At 39.8% G+C, this 24993-nt stretch overlaps 1 protein-coding gene across 2 annotated transcripts in view; it reads left to right on the forward strand.

The window, feature by feature from the left end:
- LOC109428914 (protein groucho) overlaps nucleotides 1-24993 on the forward strand; it is a 140510-nt gene that overhangs the window by 52451 nt on the left and 63066 nt on the right. For both annotated transcript variants that reach the window (XM_062855365.1, XM_062855364.1), the window contains exons 3-5: nucleotides 9332-9429; nucleotides 13879-13942; nucleotides 18130-18174. In XM_062855365.1, coding sequence (XP_062711349.1) covers nucleotides 9332-9429; nucleotides 13879-13942; nucleotides 18130-18174 — 207 coding nt within the window. The remainder of the gene's footprint in view (nucleotides 1-9331; nucleotides 9430-13878; nucleotides 13943-18129; nucleotides 18175-24993) is intronic.

A 24993-nucleotide genomic window follows, 5' to 3' on the forward strand; every position in this document is an offset into this window, starting at 1 on the left:
TTTTCACTTGATGTGTTTCCATAACTTCAATGTTTTCCGATTTAAGGTGAAGGTCACTAACGGTCACTTTCAAAACAGTACCAAATTTGCCTCGCATTTTCTCGAGCACAAATCCGAAGGCTTGGCAAACGCATTGGACTGTATGTAAATGCTACTTGGTGTTCTCTGCGAGTAAACAAGCAACGAGTAGCATTTCCTGATCAATTTGCTTGATGAACTTCCAGATTTGTATTCGAGAAAAATTGAGAAAAATAAAAGGCGACCATCTTTGTACTTCAGCAACCTTGTCCTTAAAGAAAGTATATGAAGGTACTGCTGTAAATGATGTTATTTAGCTACTCGTAATGGATCGTTATTCTGCCATAATGCCTCTGTAATGAGGGTTTTGACAATCACATTATTCTAATGTAAAATCTCTCCTCGTTCTTATTTTACATTCACTCAGTTTGTACGTGCCGCTGTAAATATGCTTTAGAATTCCAACAAATTTAAATTTCAATAAACCTTTCAAGTTGAGTCAGTCCATCACTTATGGACAGTATGAATATTTACTCCTTTAAATTCTTTACTTCTTTACACCTAACCTATACTCTAGCGAGCTACAATTTACCTGTGCCGTGACAAATAGTTTGGTAATCATTCAATATACCTAGATTGAGTCTGAATAGGGCAAATGTGGTTTTTATACTTTATACTTTTTATATTCTCTCGACAATTTCTAGTAATCCAACACATGCTCACCACAACAACTTCCATGATGATCAAGTAGAGCAAAGTTCAAACTTACTTCATTTCAATAGTTAAATAGCTCCTGTATTTATTCATACATACCTTCCTCTCCCAAATGTACTATTTCAAAAAACTTCTTGAATCAAGCTTTACCAAATACGTATGCTCATAGTATTAACGGATGTGCCGCTGTAAATATCATTCAATTTGTGCTTTCACCATTTCAGTAGCTACAAAAATACGTTTTTTGTCCTGTTAATCTGTTTTCCGAAAAGTGCCGCTGTGAATACTTTTTAATGCCCATGTTTTGCATCACCTTGAGAATAAGTTGAACCTTGGTAATAACAATACATTGAGTCTTCGGACGTTAGTAGATATTCTATAGGAAAAAATTTAGTCCATACGCACGTAGGGCGCTGGCACCGCTGTAGATGCTTTAATTTGTTCTTAACATATACTTATGTGTTTGATTTGTGTTTCCACTTAACGGATAGCTCCAATCGCTTCTATACCTATAATGGTACCGCTGTAAAACACATCCCAGTAAACATTTTGGTCTGTATAATTTATAATATACACAACCATATAAGAGCCAAATCCATCGTATAAAATGCACAAAACTGCTCTATACGTACCAAAGTGGAGGCCATATACATACTCTTGATTGCTTTTCCTGATTCCTCATAACTAGTAATACGATGTCCCAAATCATCGATGAAAAGTGAACAAATACGACGAGATCTGATTTTTATACGATTGCCGAAGAAATGAAAAAAAAAAAAAATAATAAGTTGATATCCAAAAGCCTCGAACATGGGACCCTTCGATTCCTGGTCCAACTCTTTACCACTGTACCAACCTGTCTTTCTTGAACAGGATGTGAATTTTGCCCAATATAAATTTGAAACTAATCCACTTCAGTAGCCTTATCATAAATATACAAAGATTGGTTGGCATTTATTTCCTAAGTCATTGCGATTCCTTTCGATACTTTTCTAACATGATATATGCCACAATGATTTCTGTCAGTTTATACGACTTAATCTGACTTCAGATTGCGTGTATTTCGGCATGTTTTGTTTACATCACAACAGTTGCGTCTCGCCTACACGTCGTCAACGTCGTCGCGACGAAAAGTTCCTCGCGAAATTCGTTTTATAGTTGATACCTGATTGAATTAACTACCATCTGGAGCATCATGGGGCAAGGCCACTGCAACGAAGAAAATAGCCATAGGAAGATTGAAAACTGGAGCAACGTATCACCAAGGATGGAAAGGAGATTCCCACATCAAATATCGGGCACGGTCAGGAGAAAATATCGTGGTTTGCTGCCATAGGTTGGCTTCCAGAAATTCTAAGCAATTTGATATTAGTATATTGAATCGTGCGAGTGGAATCACGAATGACTGTGAGGTGGCTAGACGGACCGGACCATCACGGTATCCGTGAAAACAGTGTGAAATTTCAACCAGCTGTTGTGATGTGGGGATGTTAAAAGTGAGTAAAACTGTGCATGAAAAATAGTGGCAATAAAACATTTATTTTATCTTCAAGGATGACTTCCAGAAGTCGTTTCCTTCTTCCTATATGATCCGAAATAAAGATCCCTATGGCGTAAAAATCAGGAATAAATGACACAAACATTGTTCATAGAAAAATCTCTTCTTTTCAATGGTTTCCTATTTAAGACTTTACGATTCCATTTCACACTTTGCTGACTTGACTACGATTTGTTTAGTTTATAGAACCAGTGATGATTTTGATTTGTGCTATATACGGCTGTCTTTGGTGGTTTGGCAGTTTGTCGTTCATAAATCGCAAGGCTGATTGATATACTACTACATTTATCATTCTTATCGCAAGATTCACCATTTTTTACGATTTTGATTTTGGTTAGATAAAAATGCGATTTCGCTTGCACATCCTTTTACGATGTGTGGTTTACTGGGATCCCTCCATTTACCACTTTAAATTAAGTTTATCTGATAGATGGCAATGTTTGTTATGAGAAAGGATTTACTAGGAAGGGAACTCACGAAAGCCACTCTGATATTATTGCAATTACGACAGTGCTCTTCGAGCATTGTCCCCTTTCTTAAACATTTATATTCCGATACCCTCCTCTCGTCTACTTCCCATTCAACCAAACCAACCCTCCTCAACGTTCGATTATTATCCTCGTTGACTAATCGAACCGCACACACCACGTGTGCAGCATCGTCGATCGAATTCTACTTCTGTTCCCTCCGAGTGTTTATCGGCGTTTTAGCCAGCAGAACAGCGCAATCGAAAGCGATATCGCTTCAAGTGCGCACCCCTTTTCGATCGGCGACTTTCATCCCTCTCGCCACGGTGCAATATCCAAATAAATATACGTTCCACCCTTCATTTACCCGCATTCGCGTGGTGATCATCGCTCAGCATAAAGGGGAACCCATTTTTTCCCGAAAAACTCTGACAGGCAAAACAGGAAAATCAACTGCTGTTTAATGCCAGCACTGTTTTTTGTGCGTTCTGTCTGGTTACTCTCGCTCGGAAAAAAATATGTATCTGTCATTGCCCTGCAATCGACCGGAAACGATGTCTGTCTAGAGGGGAAGCGCCAGAGCTGATTTTGTTCCGGCTCGGCTCGAATTCAACCCTAAAAATGTTGTTTTTATTGGTGGGGGAGAATCAGACACAGCCACAAGTACTGAGAAAACAATGGAAGAGGGATAAAAATAGCTCATGACATGGGAAAGGATTGATCCACCTAGAGATTCACTAGAGGTACTCATTTTAATTTATTCTCTGTTAACTGTAAAGACGTGGCCGACACTGCATTGTTTACAGCGGTAATGCTTTTGTGTATTTAATAAAACTAAAAAATTAATTGCTTGTTTTTCCAATCTGTTTTGAATAACGTCTTGCTTTGCTTCTAATGGATTTTTATTGTAAAAGTCTTTAAATGATGAATTTGTTTACAGCAGTTCGACACTTTACGCCTGTCTATGACTGTTTATTGGATTATTTGATTCTTGTCATTTCTATTCGCTAAATCCTACCTCCATGTTCTGCCTGTAAATTGTCCCTGATGATATCATAAACTGTTTGTTTATAGCGGCACATAGTTTTCAACAAAATACACTATTTTCTATACTTAAACTTTATACTCCACAAGACTCGTTCTCCTGACTAATCTACAATACATTCGCCTGACTAGGAAAGAGATTAATCCACCTAGAAATCCAATATGGTTCCACATATTTTTTCTTCTCTAAACTAATTTTGTGCTCTTCCTGATACAGTCTTGAAGTACAGAGGATCCGTCAGTATGTATTGACAAAGAGTATCTTACACGGTTCAGTTCCTTTCCTATTGGCTCTAAAACGTAGCCCAGTACTGTCACTAGTTTTAAACAAATGTAAACTTGAATTGGCACTCAAAGAGTATGACTATCTGGTTTTTGATATAGTTTGTTATAAAAGCTACCAAACTGCCAATTTGTTTACAGCGGTTATAACTTTCTGTGTTTTCTGTATACTACCATCAAAGTGTTCTGATTGGAAATTATATATTTTGCGTTCAGTAACGACATGTCATGCTTATCATTTATTTTTTTATCTTGAAACATCAAGTTGAGAAATTTGTTTACAGCGGTTTGATATTATATGCCTGGAAATGACTGCAATATTAGATTCTTGTCACATCTATTCGAACAACCCCAACCCAATGTATTACTTGTAAATTCTTCCTGATGATAGCATTTACGGTTTGTTTACAGCGGTACTTCGTTTTCAACAACAGCCATTATTTCGTGTTTAAAAAAAAAATACTCTACAAAATCGATCCGCGTGTCAGCAGCACCATTAAACTCGACCCCGCTATAATCATCGCCCAACCACGTGCTTGCATTCCTCGCGCACAAGATACCACAACACAAATCGGGCAATCAACGAACAAATTCGCTACAGCAAAACTCCCAATGTGGCTCATATTTTCCGTACCGCTGCGCCATACCGCGCATATCCGTGCCTCTCTTCACCTCTCTTCACCACGGCCGTGCCACGCCGCACCGTCTTCGCTTCTTCGCGTCCGTGAGCGAGCAGAGCAAAAGCAAAAAAAAAAACAAGGTGCAAGAAAATTAAATTACCACTGCACCGTTAGCGAGTAATTTTCTGCATTTGTACCGACCGGGGGTTTGCTTTTTGCGCACCGCAGCGCGCCTCTTTACTCTGGTTTTGTCGGTTTCGATACTTTTGCGGCGAACGATGACGACCTGGTGCACGGTGGGATAGAAGTATGGGAATCACGTCAAAAATAAATTTTCAACATTTGCTTCTACTACTTTCGAAGTTTTAAAAGAAATTTCTCTAATGGAGTACAGGTAATCTTTCGAACTCCAATTGGTAAAAAAAACACTTGAAAGTACTTTTATGAATTGTGTTCAATAAAAACTAGTCAAAAACAAGCTCTAAAACAAAAAAAGAACTTCTTCAAGTAAGCCTAAACTATTTTTTTAAACTAAGATTTAACAGTTTTCTTGAAAATGAAATAGGGTGACAAAAACGTATTATCGGCAGGTTTTTTCTCTTCGTCATGAGGGGTTTTTGTCGGCGAAATTTCCTGAAACATGGTCATATAATTCAGCTTGGGAAATATTTGTGGCGAATTTCGAGTTAAATAGGTTTCAAAAAAACCCTCCGTGACCAAGAGAACAAAACGGCCGAAAATACGTAAGTTTCCTTATGAATCTTTTCTACTTCTGTTCCAGTTTCTAAGGTCATTGAAATTATCATTACTTTTGTTTGCTCGGGTATCGAAATATGACCATCTCGTTACCCAGTTCAATCCCACTGTGCGTCACCATCCGACCACTTAACTCCTGTTGGCTGCGCGGTACTAGTAAGTAGCAGTAGCAGCTACAACAAGTTGCTTCGCAAGTTTTGTGGTTACAGCCACTCCTCTCCTCTAGAGCTCTGTGATGCTGTGGGCTGCACACCAAGATTCGAGTACTTGACACAGGTGCAACTTGTGCGGGGTAAACAAGTGAACGACCGAACCAACGAACGAGTTACAAATTATGTAATGACGCTTCACCAGAAGTGAGTCGAATGAGAAACGACGATGGTTCGGCGTCTTGAAAAAGGAAAGAGTCAAGTGGGTTGCAATTTTAACCTTTCGAATTTTCTCGAAATTATGGTGCGCCATTCGCTGAGGGAGTGTTCCTTTTTAAACAAGTCGTAATTGCTAAAAATGGTTAGTTTCAGCTACTCTTGCGTTCTATTTTTAAATTCCGTGCTTGTCTTTTAGATTCCCTAATGTTTACAGTGTTATTTTTGAAACTTACGTGGAAATGTTTAAGAAAAATTGAATAATTGATTTATGTACCCTGATGAAGTCACATCTTTTATTAGCTGAAACGTCGAAATTTAAGAATTTGTCAAACCAATGCGGAAAACTCCAATTCCATAGATACAGGGTGGCCACTCAACCGGGAATTCCGGGAAAACCGGGAATTACCCGGGAATCGCAAACAACCGGGAAAAACCGGGAAAAAACCGGGAATTTGCTTAGAACATAAACCACCCTTAACATTGAAGGTCCAGGATAATAATTTCTATTGCATCTACATGAGAATCATTATTTTTTCTTAAACATTATCAATATTTTTGTAATCTAAAGATACTATATCGCAGATACTAGATGCAGAGTTCAAAACCTAATCATAAGATTTATTTTAGATTTTTCTTAAATTTTGATTTTAAATATTGGACTTTTTTAATAGAACTGTTGTAGATAATTACAATTGTTTTTGAAAAAACTAAGGTATAAATCGAAAACTTTAAATAATGTGTCTTGGGTAGGACAGTCAGTGTATTGTATCATTACAGAAAAAAATATTGCCATATTAAAAAAATACCTTATTTTACCGCAGTGTTCCTTTACAATTACAAATGTGTATGGTTTTAGAAATCCTGTTAAATCGATCGTCTTCAAGAATTTCATAACATTTTTCCAGTATTCCATGCTGGGCATGTTCTTTAGATAGTATACAATCGATTCTTCCAGGTTGCCTAACATTTCTCTTGATGATAAACCAACGTTTTCTTCGCAGATTCTCCAGGAGATTTCTCCAAACATTCATTAAGAGATTTAACAATATATTTTCCCAGAGATTTCTTGAAACGTCTTACAAGTAACTTTTCCAAAACAATTCAACCATATCAAGCAGTTTTACCAATAATTTCCTTTTTTCAAGAAAATTATTGATAAAATTATAAATAATTTCTAAAGACGTTCTTAAAGATTTTACATGCTTTTCGTCAAATACTTTTGGAGTAATTTATTTGGGGATTCCAACTATATTTTACCTATTTGAATCCTCCCATGGATTTCTTCAGGAGTCCCTCTTTCATTAGTATACTGTCAAGCATCTCAGCAGTGAACATTATCAAGAAATCCTTTAATAATTATTCCAGAGATTCCACAAACAGTTTTTACATTCCAGATTACCTTTACAAGTTTCTTCTTAAAAAAATCTCGGAGCGTTTGGTACGGTATGTCCACGCATCCTTCCTCCCCTGTAGATTCGAGAAGTGATCCAATTTTAAACAAAAGCTTAAAAAAAATCGAATCATTTTGAAGAATCATCTTCGCGGTAAACGCTACGCAGTAGGCCTGGCCGCTTTGACGCTTGTGTCATATCTTCGATATGCTGCAAGCATCAATATTGACAAGAAAAATAATCGGGCGTAATCTAACCCAATTATTTTCCAGGATGCTTTCTTGTACTGGCTGCGTATGTGTTAGATTAGATTAGATTAGATTAGATTAGATTACCTTTACAAGTTTCTTCAAGAGATTTTTCGAATCATCTCCCATGGATTGCTCCAGTAGATTCTCGAGAAATTGATTTGAGTTTTTTTTTCAAAAATTTCATTTGGAATTTCTATTAGAAATCTCTACCCTAACTTTGAATAGAGCATATCTTATATGTATAAAATTCCGAAAATACTTTCTTGAGAAATATTTTAAGTTTTTAAGACTAGAGAATATGGGCTTCTTACTAAATGTGGCCTATATTGGATTTTGTTTTTCCACCTAAAATGCTCTAATAGCAGGGCTCATTCGCTTCTAATTGTTAGGCATGATTTAGTTTTCGCTTTGTTCGAGATTTTACTAACGTTTTCTGAATTTTAAATTTTGATAACTTGCACATAACAAAAGAACTTCTGGTACAAAAAATCGCATTAAAGTATTTTTTTGAGCGTTAAACAGTTCAAGCTTAAAGCATAAAATTGAACAGTTATGGTGTTATGTTGTTGGGGAATTCAAAAAGTATATAAATGTAAAATATATTAAAGCCGCCATAAATTGTCAACCTCCTAGAGCGCGATCAATTGAGCTAAAAGTCTACTTCACTTGGGCTGTTTATGATGAATGGTATTTTTTGACATTGTTAGACCTTTGACAATGGTGCGCTTCCAGTAAGGTTAAACTGTTTACAAAATCAGAAAAGTGACAAAATAGAAAATAGCAATATCAGTGTTCCGATTTAACCGTATAAATCAATTTCTAGAAAACCGGGAAAAATTTTTTAGGTACCGGGAAAAACCGGGAAATAACCGGGAATTTATTTTACCGAGTTGAGTGGCCACCCTGTAGATATTTAGTCATAAATTTTTCTTCAATTTCAACTCGGGTCTGCCCCGAAATCATCGACCGCCACAAAAGTCAAACAGTCCATCAGTGACGCCCACACTTACCGCCATCGTCGTACTCCGTCGATCTCGCAGCAGAATCAAAGCCAAATCGACCCGACGACCGTGTCGACGACGACGACGACGACTACAGAACGGTCGAAAATATGCCGCGTCGCGTCGCTGTGTCTGAATAAATTAAGCGTGGGCCGATGTGAAAAGCATTTCAAGTGGTGGGCACAGTAAAAAAAAGTTAGATATTATGACCCAATTTTCTGTAAGTTGATTTTCAACTAAATAGCTGTAAATAGTGCTAGTAACTATTTACGATCAGCAAAACGAAAGAGATTTCAAATCTATCGTTATGTTTCCATTTGGTAAGTTGGTCGAGATAGTATGAATGCGACTGTCATTCCGAGGACCACTGTTCGAATCCCAACGAAATTCCTTTTTTTTTTAACTTGTTTATACAATATTCGGTCAATCTGCTACTTGATTTCTGAGAAAATTATCTCATTTTATACTTTTCGTTCTGTGTACAAACCCACTTCTCTCGCTCTTTGACACCATCAACGACCGGTAACTCTTAAACCTTCTGCTTTGAATCAGACCGTTCGAGTCGTCCGAAGGCGTTGACATGTTGAATTTACTCTGCTATGTGCCGGTCCCGCTCGCGCTCCCCTCGCTACATTCACCCACGAATCCAACCAACCATAGCTAAGCCTGACGAACGACCCACTTGAAATTAATCAACTCTGAACTGACGAGCCACCCACCAACACCCCTCACCACGTCCACCAGGACCAAACTAGACGACACCAGCGGCACCACCGTTGTGATTGAGTTTTAGCGCTAGAATTTCACGATGGCACCCTACTAATTCAATATTTTTGCTTCTGTTTTTCTCTTCCTCAACAGGGCCCACCGCAGTCGGCGCAACCGTTCAAATTAACCGTAACCGAGAGCTGTGATAGGATAAAGGAGGAGTTCAACTTTCTACAGGCACAATATCACAAGTAAATGGACGGATTTTTTTTGTTTTTGTTTTCTGTTCTGAGCGTTTAGATTTTTATGGACTTTGGCTTGGGCTTTTCGTTCTTAGTCTCTGATGAATTCCTGGACGTTGTGGAATGAAATAGACTGGTTCAGAACTGTTATTCTTTATTTTCTAACTTTGCTTAAAATGTTATCAAATAACATTTGTTTATAGCGGCACGCATATTGATGATATGATCTTTAAAGGAAACTAAACGAGATGTTAAAATCTCAAGAAGAAGGAAATTTTTACAGAAGTACTAGTGTCAGGAACGTTTCATGAAATGTTCATGTACCGCTGTAAACGAACAAATAAGATCAGTGTGTGTTCCAAGACAAAAACATATATTTATCAGACTAACAATTTTTTTTATCTGTATTAACGAGATTTTTAGCCCTAGGCTAGTTCATCTCGGGACCCACGCTTTACTTCCCTTTCGAAGGAAGAACTCACATTTTGCGAGTTTATCGGGAGTGGGATTCGATCCCAGGTCCTCGGCGTGATAGTCAAGTGTTCTAACCATCACACCAGGTCCGCTCCCTCAGACTTACAATGTCTGATCTGCTTATCAGATAGAATCCCAAGAGGAAAGTATTGTAAGACGAACCTCTGGTGAAATTCCCAGAGGAAATCTTGAGAAATTCTAGTAGAATATCTGGGGTGATTTCTACGGGAATCTCTAGAAGAATTGCTTGAAGAACTCCAGAGCAATTCCTGGAAAAAATCCTAAAAGAATCCCTTTCCTGAGATAATTCTTAGACAATACCTGGATGAACTTCTGGAGGAATTCCTGGATAAATCTCTGAGGAAACACCTAGAGTAATCCCTAAGAGAATTCTTGGCAGAATCCTCGAGGGATCACTGTGGAAATCTTTGAGAAAATTCCTAAAAGAATCGCTGAGGTAATTCTTGGAGGAATCCCAGAGGGAATTCCTGGAGGAATCCCAGAGGGAATTCCTGAAGAAATCCCTAAGAGAATTCGTGGAGAAATCACTGAAGGAATTGCTGAAACAAACCCTGGAGGAATTCCTGAAGAAATCGCAGAGGGAATTCTTGGAGGAGACCCAGAGGTAATTCCTGGAGGAATCCCAGAGGTAATTCCTGGAGGAATCCCAGAAGAAATTCTTGATGAAATCCCTGAGAGAATTCCTGGAGAAATCACTGAGGGAATTGCTGAAGCAAACCCTGGAGCAATTCCTGAAGAAATCGCAGAGGGAATTCTTGGAGGAATCCCAGAGGGAATTCCTGGAGTAATCCCAGAGGGAATTCCTGGAGGAATCCAAGAGGGAATTCCTGGAGGAATCCCAGAGGGAATTCCTGGACGAATCCCAGAGGGAATTCCTGAAGGAATCCCTGAGGGAATTCCCGAAGAAACCCCTGAGGGAATTCCTGGAGGAATCCCTTAGGGAATTCCCGGAGGAATCCCTGAGGAATTCCCGGAGGAATCTCTGAGGAATTCCCGGAGGAATCCCTGAGGAATTCCCGGAGGAATCCCTGAGGAATTCCCGGAGGAATCCCTGAGGAATTCCCGGAGGAATCCCTGAGGAATTCCCGGAGGAATCCCTGAGGAATTCCCGGAGGAATCCCTGAGGAATTCCCGGAGGAATCCCTGAGGAATTCCCGGAGGAATCCCTGAGGAATTCCCGGAGGATCCCTGAAGAATTCCCGGAGGAATCCCTGAGGAATTCCCGGAGGAATCCCTGAGGAATTCCCGGAGGAATCCCTGAAGAATTCCCGGAGGAATCCCTGAAGAATTCCCGGAGGAATCCCTGAGCAATTCCCGGAGGAATCCCTGAGGAATTCCCGGAGAATCCCTGAAGGAATTCCCGGAGGAATCCCTAAGGGAATTCCCGGAGGAAACCCTGAGGGAATACCCGGAGAAATCCCTGAGAGAATTCCCGCAGGAATCCTTGAGAGAATTCCCCGAGAAATTCCCGGAAGAATCCCTGAGGAAGTTCCCGGAAGAATCTCTGAGGGAATTCCCGGAAGAATCCCTGAGGGAATTTCCGAAAGAATTCCTGAGGGAATTCCCGGAGGAATCCCTGAGAGAATTCCCGGAGGAATCCCTGAGGGAATTCCCGGAGGAATCCCTGAGGGAATTCCCGCAGGAATCCCTGAGGAAATTCCCGGAGGAATCCCTGAGGAAATTCCCGGAGGAATCCCTGAGGGAATTCCCGGAGGAATCCTTGAGGGAATTCACGAAGGAATCCCTGAGGGAATTCCCGAAGGAATCCCTGAGGGAATTCCCGGAGGAATCCTTCGGGAATTCCCGGAGGAATCCCTGAGGGAATTCCCGGAGAAATCCCTGAGGGAATCCCTGGAGGAATCCCTGAGGGAATTCCCGGAGGAATCTCTGAGGGAATTCCCGGAGAAATCCCTGAGGGAATCCCTGGAGGAATCCCTGAGGGAATTCCCGGAGGAATCCCTGAGGGAGTTCCCGGCGGGAATTTTTGGAACAATCCCTGGAATTCCTGAGAGATATCCCAGAGGAATTCCTGAGAGAATGCCTATAGAAATTTCTGAAAGAATTCTTGTAAAAATCCGTGAGAGAATTGCTGGAGAAATTCCTAAGGATATTCCTGGAGAAATTCCTGAGAGAATTCCTGGAAAAAGTCCTGAGAAAATTCCTAGAAAAATTCCTGAGAAAATTCCTGGAGGACATCCTGAGAGAATTCCTGGAGGAATTTCTGTCGAAATTCATGAGAGAATTTCTGTCGAAATTCATGAGAGAATTCCTGAAAAAATTCTTGGCGAAATTCTTAAGAGAAAGCCTGGAGGAATTCTTAAGAGAATGTCTGGAGGAAATCCTGAGACAATACCTGGAGGAATTTCTGAGGGATTTCCTGGAGGACTGGCTGGAGGAATTCCTGAGAAAATTCCTGAAACAATTTCTGACGGAATTCCTGAGAGAATGCCTGGAGGAACTCCTGGGAGAATGCCTGGAAGCATTCCTGAAAAAAAATCTGGAAGTATTTTTGACGGAATTCCTGAGAGAATTTGTGGTGGAATTCCTGAGTAAATGCCTATAGGAATTCCTGAGAGAATTTCTGAATAAATTCCTGGAGAAATATCTGAGAGAATGCCTTGAGGAATTCCTGAAAGAATGCCTGGAGGAATTCCTCCATTCCGGTGAATGATTCGTCATTGAAAGCAGCGCCTCCATCATTAATTGTTAAGTAGTTTTTTGTTAGAAACACACATGAAATTGAAAATGTTATTTCTTTTGAATATTTTTCGTGTTTTTTTACAGCGGCACTGATTTTTCCAATATAAATAAATGTCAAATCGAGGTGAAACTATGAAACAATGTTTTCGCTGAAATCTTGACCATACATTTGATCTTAAGTGTTCGATGTCGGCGGTTTACTTTAATACACTCTCATTTTTTTCTTCAGAAACAGCAATAAAGACAAGTGAGATTATTTACAGTGGCACTCATTTCATGAACTATTGTAAATAACTTGAAATGATACGTTGGAATGGCAGATGAAAAACGTACTAAACAGCAGTACTGCTGTAAATATTTAAACCTGTAGCCCTGTGTTAATCCGCTATTATGGTTTGTAATCGTTCATTCAATCAGCTCAAATGTCGAGCAGTATGACGGAGCCGAGTGATTAATTTTTAGTATGTTGGATCCACAGCTTTCCAACAGTCCAAATTATTTTCAATTTTGCTGAACATCTGAACTGTTCCGAGTCCTAGAATTTAATGTTAAGTCATTGTTGATAATTTATTTACAGCGGCACCGTTGTTGAATCAACAAATTTAAATCATTGGCAAGATTCCGTTTGGTTACAGCAGTATCGACATTTATAATTCTATAATATTCACTGTGTCAATTATTCTATCTTTTATTTGCAGCGGTACCTTGTAATCTTACATTCTGTACATTCATTTGAACAAATCGTGTTTTTTTTTCATAAAATCAGTAGTTTCTTTTTATTAAATAAGTCTGTCCTTCTAACTCGATAAACCATTCCAGTCAGAACCAGTCTACTCCCATCCATCATCACCCCGGAAAATCCCTCCTCCAAACAGCGCAAAGTTGCCACTTTGAATGGCAACTGCCTTCCGTCCGTATCGTCAACGTCAACTCGTCAAACTTTCGCGCTCCGATTTTCCAAAATTTCATTTCACCGTTCACTGTTGTTTCCGGTCCTGCGTCCTGGTGGAAAAAAAAGAAAAATCCGGCACCTCGCCCAGGCAGGACCCGTCATATTTAGTTACTGTAATTGATTTTACCGGCGGAGCGCAACAAAGTTTGTTTGGCTGGATTCGATTTTTCCACAACAGGGCTCCCCACCTCCCCACCCCAAGATTCAATTCACCGCCCAAACGTAGTCCAGTAGAACTGAACCAGAAGAAATGGAACCAGCCAGTGCTAACATTTTTCTTCTCTTCTTCTTCTTTCTCCTCCCCGTGGCAGCTTAAAAATGGAATGTGAAAAATTAGCTCAGGAAAAAACGGAAATGCAGCGGCACTATGTGATGGTAAGTTTACTTTTTTTCTTTTCCGTCGTTTTTCAACCAACGATAAAATTGTGTTTTCATTTTTTTTTTCTTTCGCTGAGTCAGATTTGGTTTGTTGGTAGCTATTTGTTTCGAAACTCTCTTTCCAATATGCTACAGGAGGGTGCAACAGCAGCAGCAGCAGCAAAAACATAAAACAAACTAACAAACGAGCCAATGAAAATCGATCGATTTTCCGTTTTCACTTTGCTTCGGTCCGTGTCTAATGACAATTACTAATTGGTTCGGGAGTTTTGGTTGGTTGTGCAAACAGGAAGCTGGAAATGGGGAACCATTTCGAATGTTTAGGTGAAAACGTGGCACTGAATGAAGCAGGCGATTTCACTAGACATTGGAGAATGAAACATTTTGATCTTTTGGAAACTCTGCATACTTTGAAGTAGATAATAATTATATATTAAAAAATACTTGTGGGATTCAAACCCACGACAGGTGTATGTGGATCAGGTGCGTTACCACTAAGCTACAGAGCCATTAGATGACTTCTCACTTTAGAGGTAACAAGGATCTGCAAACTAACGTGGCAGGCGTCGGTACTGTGCGACTATATCAGACCATCCTTATTATAAGTAGTATTGCAAAATATTGAAAGATTGAAAGGGTACCTGCAATCTATTGTGGCAGACGTCAGTACTGTACACACAATCTATTCTTGACAATGATTGGTCTTTTTTATCAGTCAAATGTTATCATACCTCTGTTCAAAAGCTAATCGAACAACTTTTAAACAGTTTCAATTAACCCCTACAATGATCGAAACAATGTTGTTCACTTTTTGATACGAAAAGGCTAGTTGTTTCAAATGCCCCATGTGAATCATTCTCACCCATCACGGGTCCCCCCAATGCCAACGTACGTACGGACACAACATGAAATCGCGATTGTAGTAAACACAACGCCCCTGCCTGATGGGAAAATAATTTCCCGTTTTTAATTAGCTCGGGTGTGTTGTTCGCGGCCGGCGTGCGCATCAAAAGCGATTTCTGATTGGTTGTTTGATTCGATGTGTCGGACATGGAAGTATCACTGCTGGCCGCTGATGCTGCTAGTGTTGTTGTTGGTGATAACGATGGGGAAGGTACGAGTGGGGGCTGAGTGAATCAAGCATGAAAAATGGAATTTTGAACGTGATGGGAATGATTAAAAAAAGGGTGTTCTCTGTTAAAGCTGATGGACAGACTGGGCGACGGTTTAATAACTGATTGAGTACCTGAGATAGCCATTGAAATGGTAGAACAAATTTAATTAGATTTTGATGAGATCGCTATTAAGACTTTTTTCCACTGTTCTAGAAGTTCCTCAAGGGTTTTTTAAAGACTCTAGTAGAGATACCCCCTGAACTTCCTTCACGAATTTCTTCTAAGATTTCTCCGGGATATGGTCTAAAATTTTTCCAAAGATTCCTGAAGAAAAGCATTAAAGGATTTCCTGGAGGAATTTCCAAAGGAATTCCTAGTGGAATATCCGGAGGAATTCCTAGTGGCATTTTCAGAGGAATTGCTTAACGAGTTTCCGGAGGAATTCCTGGAGGAACTTCCGGAGGAATTCCTAGAGGAACTTCCGGAGGAATTCCTGGAGGAACTTCCGGAGGAATTCTAGGAGCTTCCGGAGGAATCCCTAGAGGAACTTCCGTAGTAATTCCTAGAGGATCATCCGGAGGAATTCCTAGAGGAACTTGCGGAACAACTCCGAAATTCGTCTTCCGGAGGAATTCCTAGAAGAACTTCCGTAGGAATTCCTAGAAGGAATTCCGAAGCAATTCCTTTGGAAATTTCTTCAGAAATTGCTTTGGAAGTTCCTTCAGGAATTGCTTTGGAAATTCCTCCAGGAATTTCATAGGGAATTCGTCCAGGAATTTCTTTGGAAAGTCCTCCAGAAATTGCTTTGAATATTCTTTCAGGAATTTGTTCGGAAATTCCTCCAGAAATTTCTTTGGATATTCCTCCAAGAATTTCTTCGGAAATTCCTCCAGGAATTTCTTTGGAAATTCCTCCAGGAATTTCTCTGGAAATTCCTCCAGGAGCTTCTCTGGAAATTCCTCCAGGAATTTCTTCGGAAATCCCTTCAGGATGTTTTTTTTCTGAAATTCCTCCAGGAACTTCTCTGGTTATTCCTCCAAAAATTTCTCCGGAAATTCCTCCAGGAATTTCTCCGGAAATTCATCCAGAAATTTCTCCGGAAGTTCATCCAGCAATTTCTCCGGAAATTCCTCCAGGAATTTCTCTGGAAATTCCTCCAGGAATTTCTCTGGAAATTCCTCCAGGAATTTCTCCGGAAATTCCTCCAGGAATTTCTCCGGAAATTCCTCCAGGAATTTCTCCGGAAATTCCTCCAGGAATTTCCCCCAAAATTCCTTCAGGAATTTCTCTGGAAATTCCTCTATGAATTTCTGTGGAAATTCCTCCAGGATTTTCTTTGGAAATTCCTCCAGGAATTTCTCTGGAAATTCCTCCATGAATTTCTCTGGAAATTCCTCCATGAATTTCTCTGGAAATTCCTCCATGAATTTCTCTGGAAATTCCTCCAGGAATTTCTTCGGAAATTTCCCAGGAATTTCTTCGGAAATTCCTCCATGAATTTCTCTCAAAATTCCTCCAGGAATTTCGCTGGAAATTCCTCAAGGAATTTCTTCGGATATTCCTCCGGGAATTTCTCTAGAAATTCTTCCAGAAGTTTTTCGGAAATTCCTCCAGCAATTTCTCTGGAAATTCCTCCGGGGATTTCTTCGGAAATTTCTCCAGCAATTTCTCTGGATATTCCTCCAGAAGTTTCTCCGAAAATTCCTTCAGGAATTTTTCTGGTGATTCCTTCAGGAATTTCTCTGGAAGTTCCTCCATAAATTTGTTTGAAAATTCTTTCTGGATTTTTGGAAATTCATCCAGGAATTTCTTTGGAAATCCCTCCAGGAATTTGGTCCTTCATGAATTTCTTTGGAAATTCCTCCTGGAATTTCTTTGAAAATGTCTCAAGGCATGTCTTTGGAAATCCCTTCAGGAATTTCTGTGCAAATTCCTGTAGAAATTTCTTTGAAAATTTTTCCTGGATTTTTTTTTGGAAATTTTTCCAGGATTGTTTTTGGAGATTCTTCCAGAAATTTCTTTAGAAATTCCTCCAGGAATTTCTTTTGAAATTCCCTCTGAAATTTCTTTGGAAACTCCTTCTGGAATTTGTTTGGAAATTCTTTTTGGATTTTATTTCGTAAGGTCCTTCAGGAAATTCTTCGGAAATTCCTGCAGGAATTTCTCCTAAAATTCCTCCAAGAATTTCTCCGGAATCTCCTCCAGAAATTTCTCCGGAAATTCCTCCAACAATTTCTCCGGATTTTTTTCCAGGAATTTCTCTGGAAATTCAACCAGGAATTTCTTCGGCAATTCCTCCAGCAATTCCTCTGGATATTCCTTCAAGAATTTCTTTGGAAATTCCTACAGGAATTTCTCTGGAGATTCCTCCAGGAATTTCTCTGGAAATGCCTCCAGGAATTTCTCTGGAACTTCCTCCAGAATTTTTGCTGGAAATTCCCCCAGGAATTTCTCTGGAAATTTCTACAGAAATTCCTCGTAAATTTTCTCAGGAATTTCTCCGGAAAATCCTCCAGGAATTTTTCCGGAGATTCCTCCAGGAATTTCTCCGGAAATTCCTCCAAGAATTTTTCCGGAAATTCCTCCAAGATTTTTTCCGGAAATTTTTCTGGGAATTACCCCAGGATTTTTTTTCGAAAATTTCTCCAGGAATTTCTTCGAAAATTCCTCCAGGAATTTCTGCGGAAATTCCTCCAGGAATTCCTCCTCCTTTTCTGCGGAAATTCCTCCAGGAATTTCTCCGGAAATTTCTCCAGGAATTTCTCCGGAAATTTCACCAGGAATTTTTCCGGAAATTTCTCCAGGAATTTTTTCGGAAATTTCTCCAGGAATTTCTCTGGATATTACTCCAGGTTTTTCTCCGTGATTTTTTTTTCGGAAGTTCTCCCGGGATTTTCTACGGATATTTCTTCTTACAGAATTTCCAGAAATTCTTCCATGAAATTCTCCAGCATTTCCTTTTGGATTATCTCCTTTCTAGTTTCGAAACAAATACTGTCATTCCAATCACTTTTTTACACTTTAATGGCATTTAATAATTTTTATCTTTTTCACAATTCCCCGTTTCAGTACTACGAGATGTCATATGGACTCAATGTCGAAATGCACAAACAGGTATGTATCAAGAATCTCTCCATTTCAGAATTGTAAGATATTGGTAAAAGCTATATCAATTCCAACGTATCGTTCGTTCGTTTGTTCCAGTCCTCAATTGTAACCAAATTTTCCGTCAGCAAAACACCACTCCAGAAGTCAAACAGTTGATTATCCCTCAACTCTCTATCAAAGCGTGAAAATCCGAATCCGGAACGCGTGCACCGTCTTTGTCACATATCCGTTTGTGTATGCTTGCTTTCGTACATCCGGAGTGCCGTCACGCAGCGCTCCCCGTTTCGCCATTTGTTGTCTTCGAGAAGATAATGGAAAACCGTGACTTAATCTTCTTCCCGATTGAGTTCTGACGCAGTCAAGTACCTAGATCGAATGTACAATCGATGTTCGCGGCGATGGTTGACTACTTCTAGTGTAACTATTGAAAGGAACTAAGTCATGTCTGTCTCTCTTGAACGTCCTTCTTTTATTTGTACGACTAGTGATGGAAAATGTTGCTGAGCTGGCAGCAATCAATTTCGCTTTGGGGATGATTTCTAACATGCCCGTAGACCATTTCTTCATCTTCTCGGATAGCCTTAGTTCGATTGAGGCACTCCAGTCGATGAAACCTGTAAAACATCCATCTTACTTTCTTACAAAAATAAGGGAGCAGATGGGTGCACTGGTCGAAAGATCCTACAAGATTACCTTTGTATGGGTCCCCTCACATTGCTCAATTTATGGCAATGAGAAGGCGGACTCTCTCGCAAAGGTGGGCGCACAGGAAGGTGAGATCTATGATAGAAGAATTTCACATGATGAATTTTTCCATTTTGTTCGCCAGAGTTCTCTTCAAAGTTGGCAAAATGATTGGCGAGATGGCCAGCTGGGACGGTGGTTACATTCCATTATTCCTAATGTTTCTTTGCGAGTGTGGTGGTATGGTTTGGATGTAAGTCGCAATTTCATTCGCGTGATGTCAAGACTTATGTCCAACCATTACTCGCTAGACGCGCATTTACACAGGATTAACCTCGCGTTGAGCAATGTTTGTACTAAGTGCGGTTCCGGTTATGATGACATCGACCACGTAGTTTGGCAATGCCCGGATAATGACGCCTCCAGAGCACTACTTTTGGATACCCTTGAGGCCCGAGGTAGACAACCCTTTGTTCTTGTGAGAGATGTGTTGGGGACCCGCGATGTCACATATATGGGATGTATTTTCGACTTTCTTCGCTCTGCTGGTATAAAAGTTTAATTCGCTTGTGTTTTCTTCTCCAGTTTTTTTTTTTCTCTGTTTTGTCCTCTTTGTGTTACCAAGCTACTCCTGGCCATCCGGAAGACCAAGTTCCACAACAAGTTGGTACCAACACCACAAGGCACCGAATTCGCTAGCAAGATGCGATTTACCCCCGGATGAGCAGCAGTGAAACCTTTGGCCCAATCCTTACCCTGTCCATCCCTCAAAATGTGACCTTCTAACCTCGAGCCGCCACGAGTACCCTGGCTTCCACCCATTACTAACAGATATCATTAAAAAGTTATTACTATGTATAGTGTATACTATTAAGTACAAAGAAAGATCTTCGGCTCCGTAAAGCGTTATACGCGATTGAGCCCCAAATAAATGAACTAGATAAAAAAAAAAAAAAAAAAATAGTGATGGAAAATGTCACGGAATTTCATGAGATGAAATTCATGACATTTTCATTTTTACCATTTCTTGTATGAATTTCCGTCCGTGAGCTTCACCCATCTCTAATGCTGATTGTTAGCTGTGGCAGTTTGATGATGTTGTCATTCTTAATGGGGGTCGTGAAATTAGCAAATGAAAAAATGTCATTTTCATGACATTTCTCACTTCTGGTTACGACGTCAAATGAAACGTTTAACAAAATTCTCATCCATTCTTAGGTTCTTTCGAAGAGTTGAGCATGACTTCTTCCAGTAACAGGAAGATGTAGCACCATTTCCGCTTCAGCGAACATTCACTCGCATTCGAGAAGTGTATCATCATCATCATCTACTTCTCCAGTTTTCTTCTACTTCATCTTCTTCTACCTCTCAATTGTTCACCGCAATTGTTTCAACAGCACTTCCAACGATTATGCTCCTCCAGCCAACCTCGCCGCTCCAGACTCGAGTGTGGCTCCACTCGCTTTCAACACCTGTGTTTCTCATGCTAGCCATGAGCAGGTGTGCCGAGCGAGCAGCGAGAAGCATCCCCGACGATCTGAATTATAACATAATAATCATTATGTTAAATCGCATTAAACTAACATAATAGGCTATTTTCAGAGAGTAGCATCCCATTTGTGCCCGTCCGTCCTCTATTGGGTACCTGGCATGGTTGGATCGACAAGCATGCAGACCTGGCACCATACTAGCCAGCTAGCGCAGTGGTAGTCGTCTTGCTATTAGGTGGAGAATTCTATGCTGCAGTTCCTTTCTCTTCAATACCTGCCTCTCCGGCTGAGATCAGCAGACAGGTTTGGTCCCTCTGTGGGGCTGTGAAACTGGATGGGAGTGTGGAGGCAGGTTACCGCATCAAATAGACACGCCAATGAAATGCAATGGATGGGCTCTATTGACTATAATGGATATTTCAAGTTAGGGAGATAGTCGGAGAATGTACACGGAGGAAACGCTCTATGATTGTCTGCTCAACAGCATGTACGCGCGATGTACAGTCGGTAGGTGGTTGGTAGGTGCTTATTAAGAGGAGTACAGGTATTCTTCGATATAACGTACCCTCGATATAGCGTACCCTCGATATAACGAATTCGATATAACGTACATTTTGCTTCGATATAACGTACAACATTGAAAATTTTAATTTTTTTCAGGAATAACCCTCAGATAAGCAACGAAACCACTCAAACCAATGTTTTCTTGCAGTATTAACCTTGTTACCTGGAATTAGCGCAATTTGGGGAAAAATTTAGTGTACGTTATATCGAAGCAAAATGTACGTTATATCGAAGCACAAAAAACGAAATAACTTTTTCTTGAAAACTCATGTTTTTCATTATTGCTTTTGTGAATTTCACCGAAATCATTATTTGGAATTAATTTCACGTCGAAATCATCAATATTAGCATAAAACATATTATTTTTTTCTCTGCTTCGATATAACGTACACTTCGATATAACGTACAAAGAGAAAACTTTTTTGTACGTTATATCGAAGAGTACCTGTACTTGTTGTGGAGCGGCAATGCTCCGTATGATATGGAGACTAGCTTCAGCAAGAGATATTCTAAGATTGCTGCAGTGGAACGCGACAGTTGGAATGGGATGAATTGATCAATTGTTCGATGTTAGCGTTCTACCATGATATCAAATTACGTATGGCACAAATCTCCTTGGCATATTTTTCTTTGCGAATATGTTATACAATTGATTTGTCGACAGCAACTACCATCTCAATAATTACTCTTCTAGGGGAACTTACGTATTTTCGGCAGTTTTGTTCTCTTCGTCAGGGGGGGGGGGGGGGGTTTTGTGAAACCTGTTGAACTCAGATTTGGCCTCAAATCCTTCCCAACCAAGCTGAGTTATATGCCCAAATTTCAGGCAGTTTGGCCCACAAAAAACCCCATGACGAAGAGAACAAACCTGCCGATAATACCCTTCGTCACCCTATATCCTGCAAAAAAATACCTTCAAAGCTGTCAGTTTCGAAACATATGAAAATAAGGTATTCAGGTGGCAATGAAAGCAGTAGTAGAGTGCTTGATAGAAAGTTTTTTTTTAGAAAGTCATCCAGTTACTTACCTAGGAATTCCTCCAGAGATTCATACAAGTTTCAGGGTTTTGTCTAGAAATTCCTACAAATATTCTGCCATTTTTTACAGGACTCATCTAGAAATCCCACGAATGATTTCTTCTGAAATTTCACAGGACATTTTCCTGGAAAATCCTTCAAGAATTCTTGCAGGAGTTTTCCCAAGGCTGTTTTAATACCTCTTCAGACATTCTTCTCGGAATTTTTTTAGAGACCCAACAAGGAATCTTTGCAGGAATTCCTTCAGAGATTATTTTAGAAATTCCTGAAGGATTTCTTTCAAAATTCAGGAATTCCTTCAGGAATTCCTTAACCTTCGTCGTGCATTAGGGTCATTATGACCCAAAACGCGATTTCAAGCATTAATATCTCTTTTGTTAGTTAACTTATCGTAATGAAACTTCTTGACTTTTAATATTTTGCAGAAACGAGTCTTTTGAAAAAAAAATTTTTTCTTAAGGTGAAACCAAAATGGCGCCACAAAAAAAGTTACGAATAATGCATTGGGGTCATTATGACCCAGAAAATCAAACTCTTATAGAATGATGATTTTTTCACCAATTCAAATGACCAAAGTCTTATTTGATAGATAATTACGTCAATAATGTGTTGATATGTTGAAATAGTGGTTCCGGGATCATTGGCCACCGGGAATCTGCTACACAGGGCACCATGTCGGACATGTGGGATAGCACTACATTTTGCCAGTAGTTGTAGAATATCTCGCATTCTGGACCACTTAGAAGGATACTGTCTTCGGCAAAGTTGCTCAGAAGACTAAGAGCTTTCACATAGGAAACAATTTAGTTCGAGAATCACTCACTGCGTGGCGCTAGTGTTCCTATAAGCTCCCAGTTCAGTCTGAACATCGTATATCTCGCGTTCTGGACCACCTAGAAGGATACTGTCTTCGGCAAAGTTGCTCAGAAGACTAAGAGCTTTCACATAGATAACAATTTAGTTCGAAAATCACTCACTGCGTGGCGCTATCGTTCCTATAAGCTTCCAGTTCAGTCTGAACGTCGTATATCTCGCGTTCTGGACCACCTAGAAGGATACTGTCTTTGGCAAAGTTGCTCAGAAGACTAAGAGCTTTCACATAGGAAACAATTTAGTTCGAGAATCACTCACTGCGTGGCGCTAGTGTTCCTATGAGCTTCCATTTCAGCCTGAACGTCGTATATCTCGCGTTCTGGACCACCTAGAAGGATACTGTCTTTGGCAAAGTTGCTCAGAAGAGTAAGAGCTTTCACATAGATAAAAATTTAGTTCGAGAATGACTCACTGCGTGGCGCTAGTGTTCCTATAAGCTTCCAGTTTAGTCTGAATGTCGTATATCTCGCGTTCTAGACCACCTAGAAGGATACTGTCTTCGGCAAAGTTGCTCAGAAGACTAAGAGCATTCACATAGGAAATAATTTAGTTCGAGAATCACTCACTGCGTGACGCTAGTGTTCCTATAAGCTTCCAGTTCAGTCTGAACGTCGTATATTTCGCGTTCTGGACCACCTAGAAGGATACTGTCTTCGGCAAAGTTGCTCAGAAGACTAAGAGCTTTCACATAGGAAACAATTTAGTTCGAGAATCACTCACTGCGTGGCGCTAGTGTTCCTATAAGCTTCCAGTTCAGTCTGAACGTCGTATATCTCGCGTTCTAGACCACCTAGAAATATACTGTCTTCGGCAAAGTTGCTCAGAAGACTAAGAGCATTCACATAGATAACAATTTAGTTCGAAAATCACTCACTGCGTGGCGCTAGTGTTCCTATAAGCTTCCAGTTCAATCTGAAAGTCGTATATCTCGCGTTATGGACCACCTAGAAGGATACTGTCTTCGGCAAACTTCCTCAGAAGACTAAGAGCTTTCACATAGGAATTAATTTAGTTCGAAAATCACTCACTGCATGGCGCTAGTGTTCCTATGAGCTTCCATTTCAGTCTGAACGTCGTATATCTCGCGTTCTGGACCACCTAGAAGGATACTGTCTTCGGCAAAGTTGCTCAGAAGTCTAAGAGCTTTCACATAGTAAACAATTTAGTTCGAGAATCACTCACTGCGTGGCGCCAGTGTTCTTAGCAGCTTCCAGTTCAATCTGAACGTCTTGTATCTCACATTTTGAACATCTTAGAAGGATACTGCCTTGCGAAAAGTTACTCGGCAGACTGAGAGCTTTCAAATAGAATACAATTTAGCTCGAGAATCACTCACTGCGTAGCGCTAGTGCTCTTGGTTGCTTCCAGTTTAGTCTGAACGTCGTTTATCTTGCGATCTGGACCACTTAGAAAAGTAACTTGGGAAAAGTTACTCAGAAGATTGAGAGCTTTCACATAGAATACAATTTAGTTCGAGAATCACTCGCTATGTGGCGCTAGTGCGCTTGGGAGATTCCAGTTTAGTCTGAACGTCGTATATCTCGCGATCTTAGAAGGATACTGTCTTGGGAAAAAAATGATCGAAAGACTAAGAGCTTCCGCATAGAAAACAATTTAGTTCAAGACGGAATCTACTTCAGGATTCCCTTGTGAAATTTCAGTAGCAATTCTTTTGGAAAGTCATTCGGTAATTTCTTGAGGGTGCCTTCAGCTATTTCAACATTCAAACGTATTTGGAAATTGCTTCTTGAAATATTCTGAATTTTAATTTTTGATGGTCTTCTTGAAAATACCTTGATTTTTGGAAATTCTTAAGGTAATTCCGATGAGCTTTTCTCCGGCCATGCCATTGTGTTTTTTTCATTTTGTGAGGAGTATCTAATTGAATTTCCAAAATAATAACAAACGAAATTTTGTAAAGATTTTCTAAAGGAGTTTCCAATGCTGAAAGAATACTGAAGAAATTTTTAAAAATTCAATTTTGTGAAGAGCTGTCGAAAGAATAATAAAAGTAATTGTCAGCTAAATTTCCAAAGGTATTGCAGATAAAACTTCCAAAGAAAGCCGGTATGAACCTGCCTACGGCAGAAAATTCCCGAATAAAGAGGTAAAAGAAAACTTCCAAAGAAATTGATAAAGGAAATCCCGTAAGAGTTGCCTGATAAATTTGCACACCT

Source organism: Aedes albopictus, chromosome 3 (genome assembly GCF_035046485.1).
Source record: "Aedes albopictus strain Foshan chromosome 3, AalbF5, whole genome shotgun sequence".
In the NCBI taxonomy this organism is placed as follows: domain Eukaryota; kingdom Metazoa; phylum Arthropoda; class Insecta; order Diptera; family Culicidae; genus Aedes; species Aedes albopictus.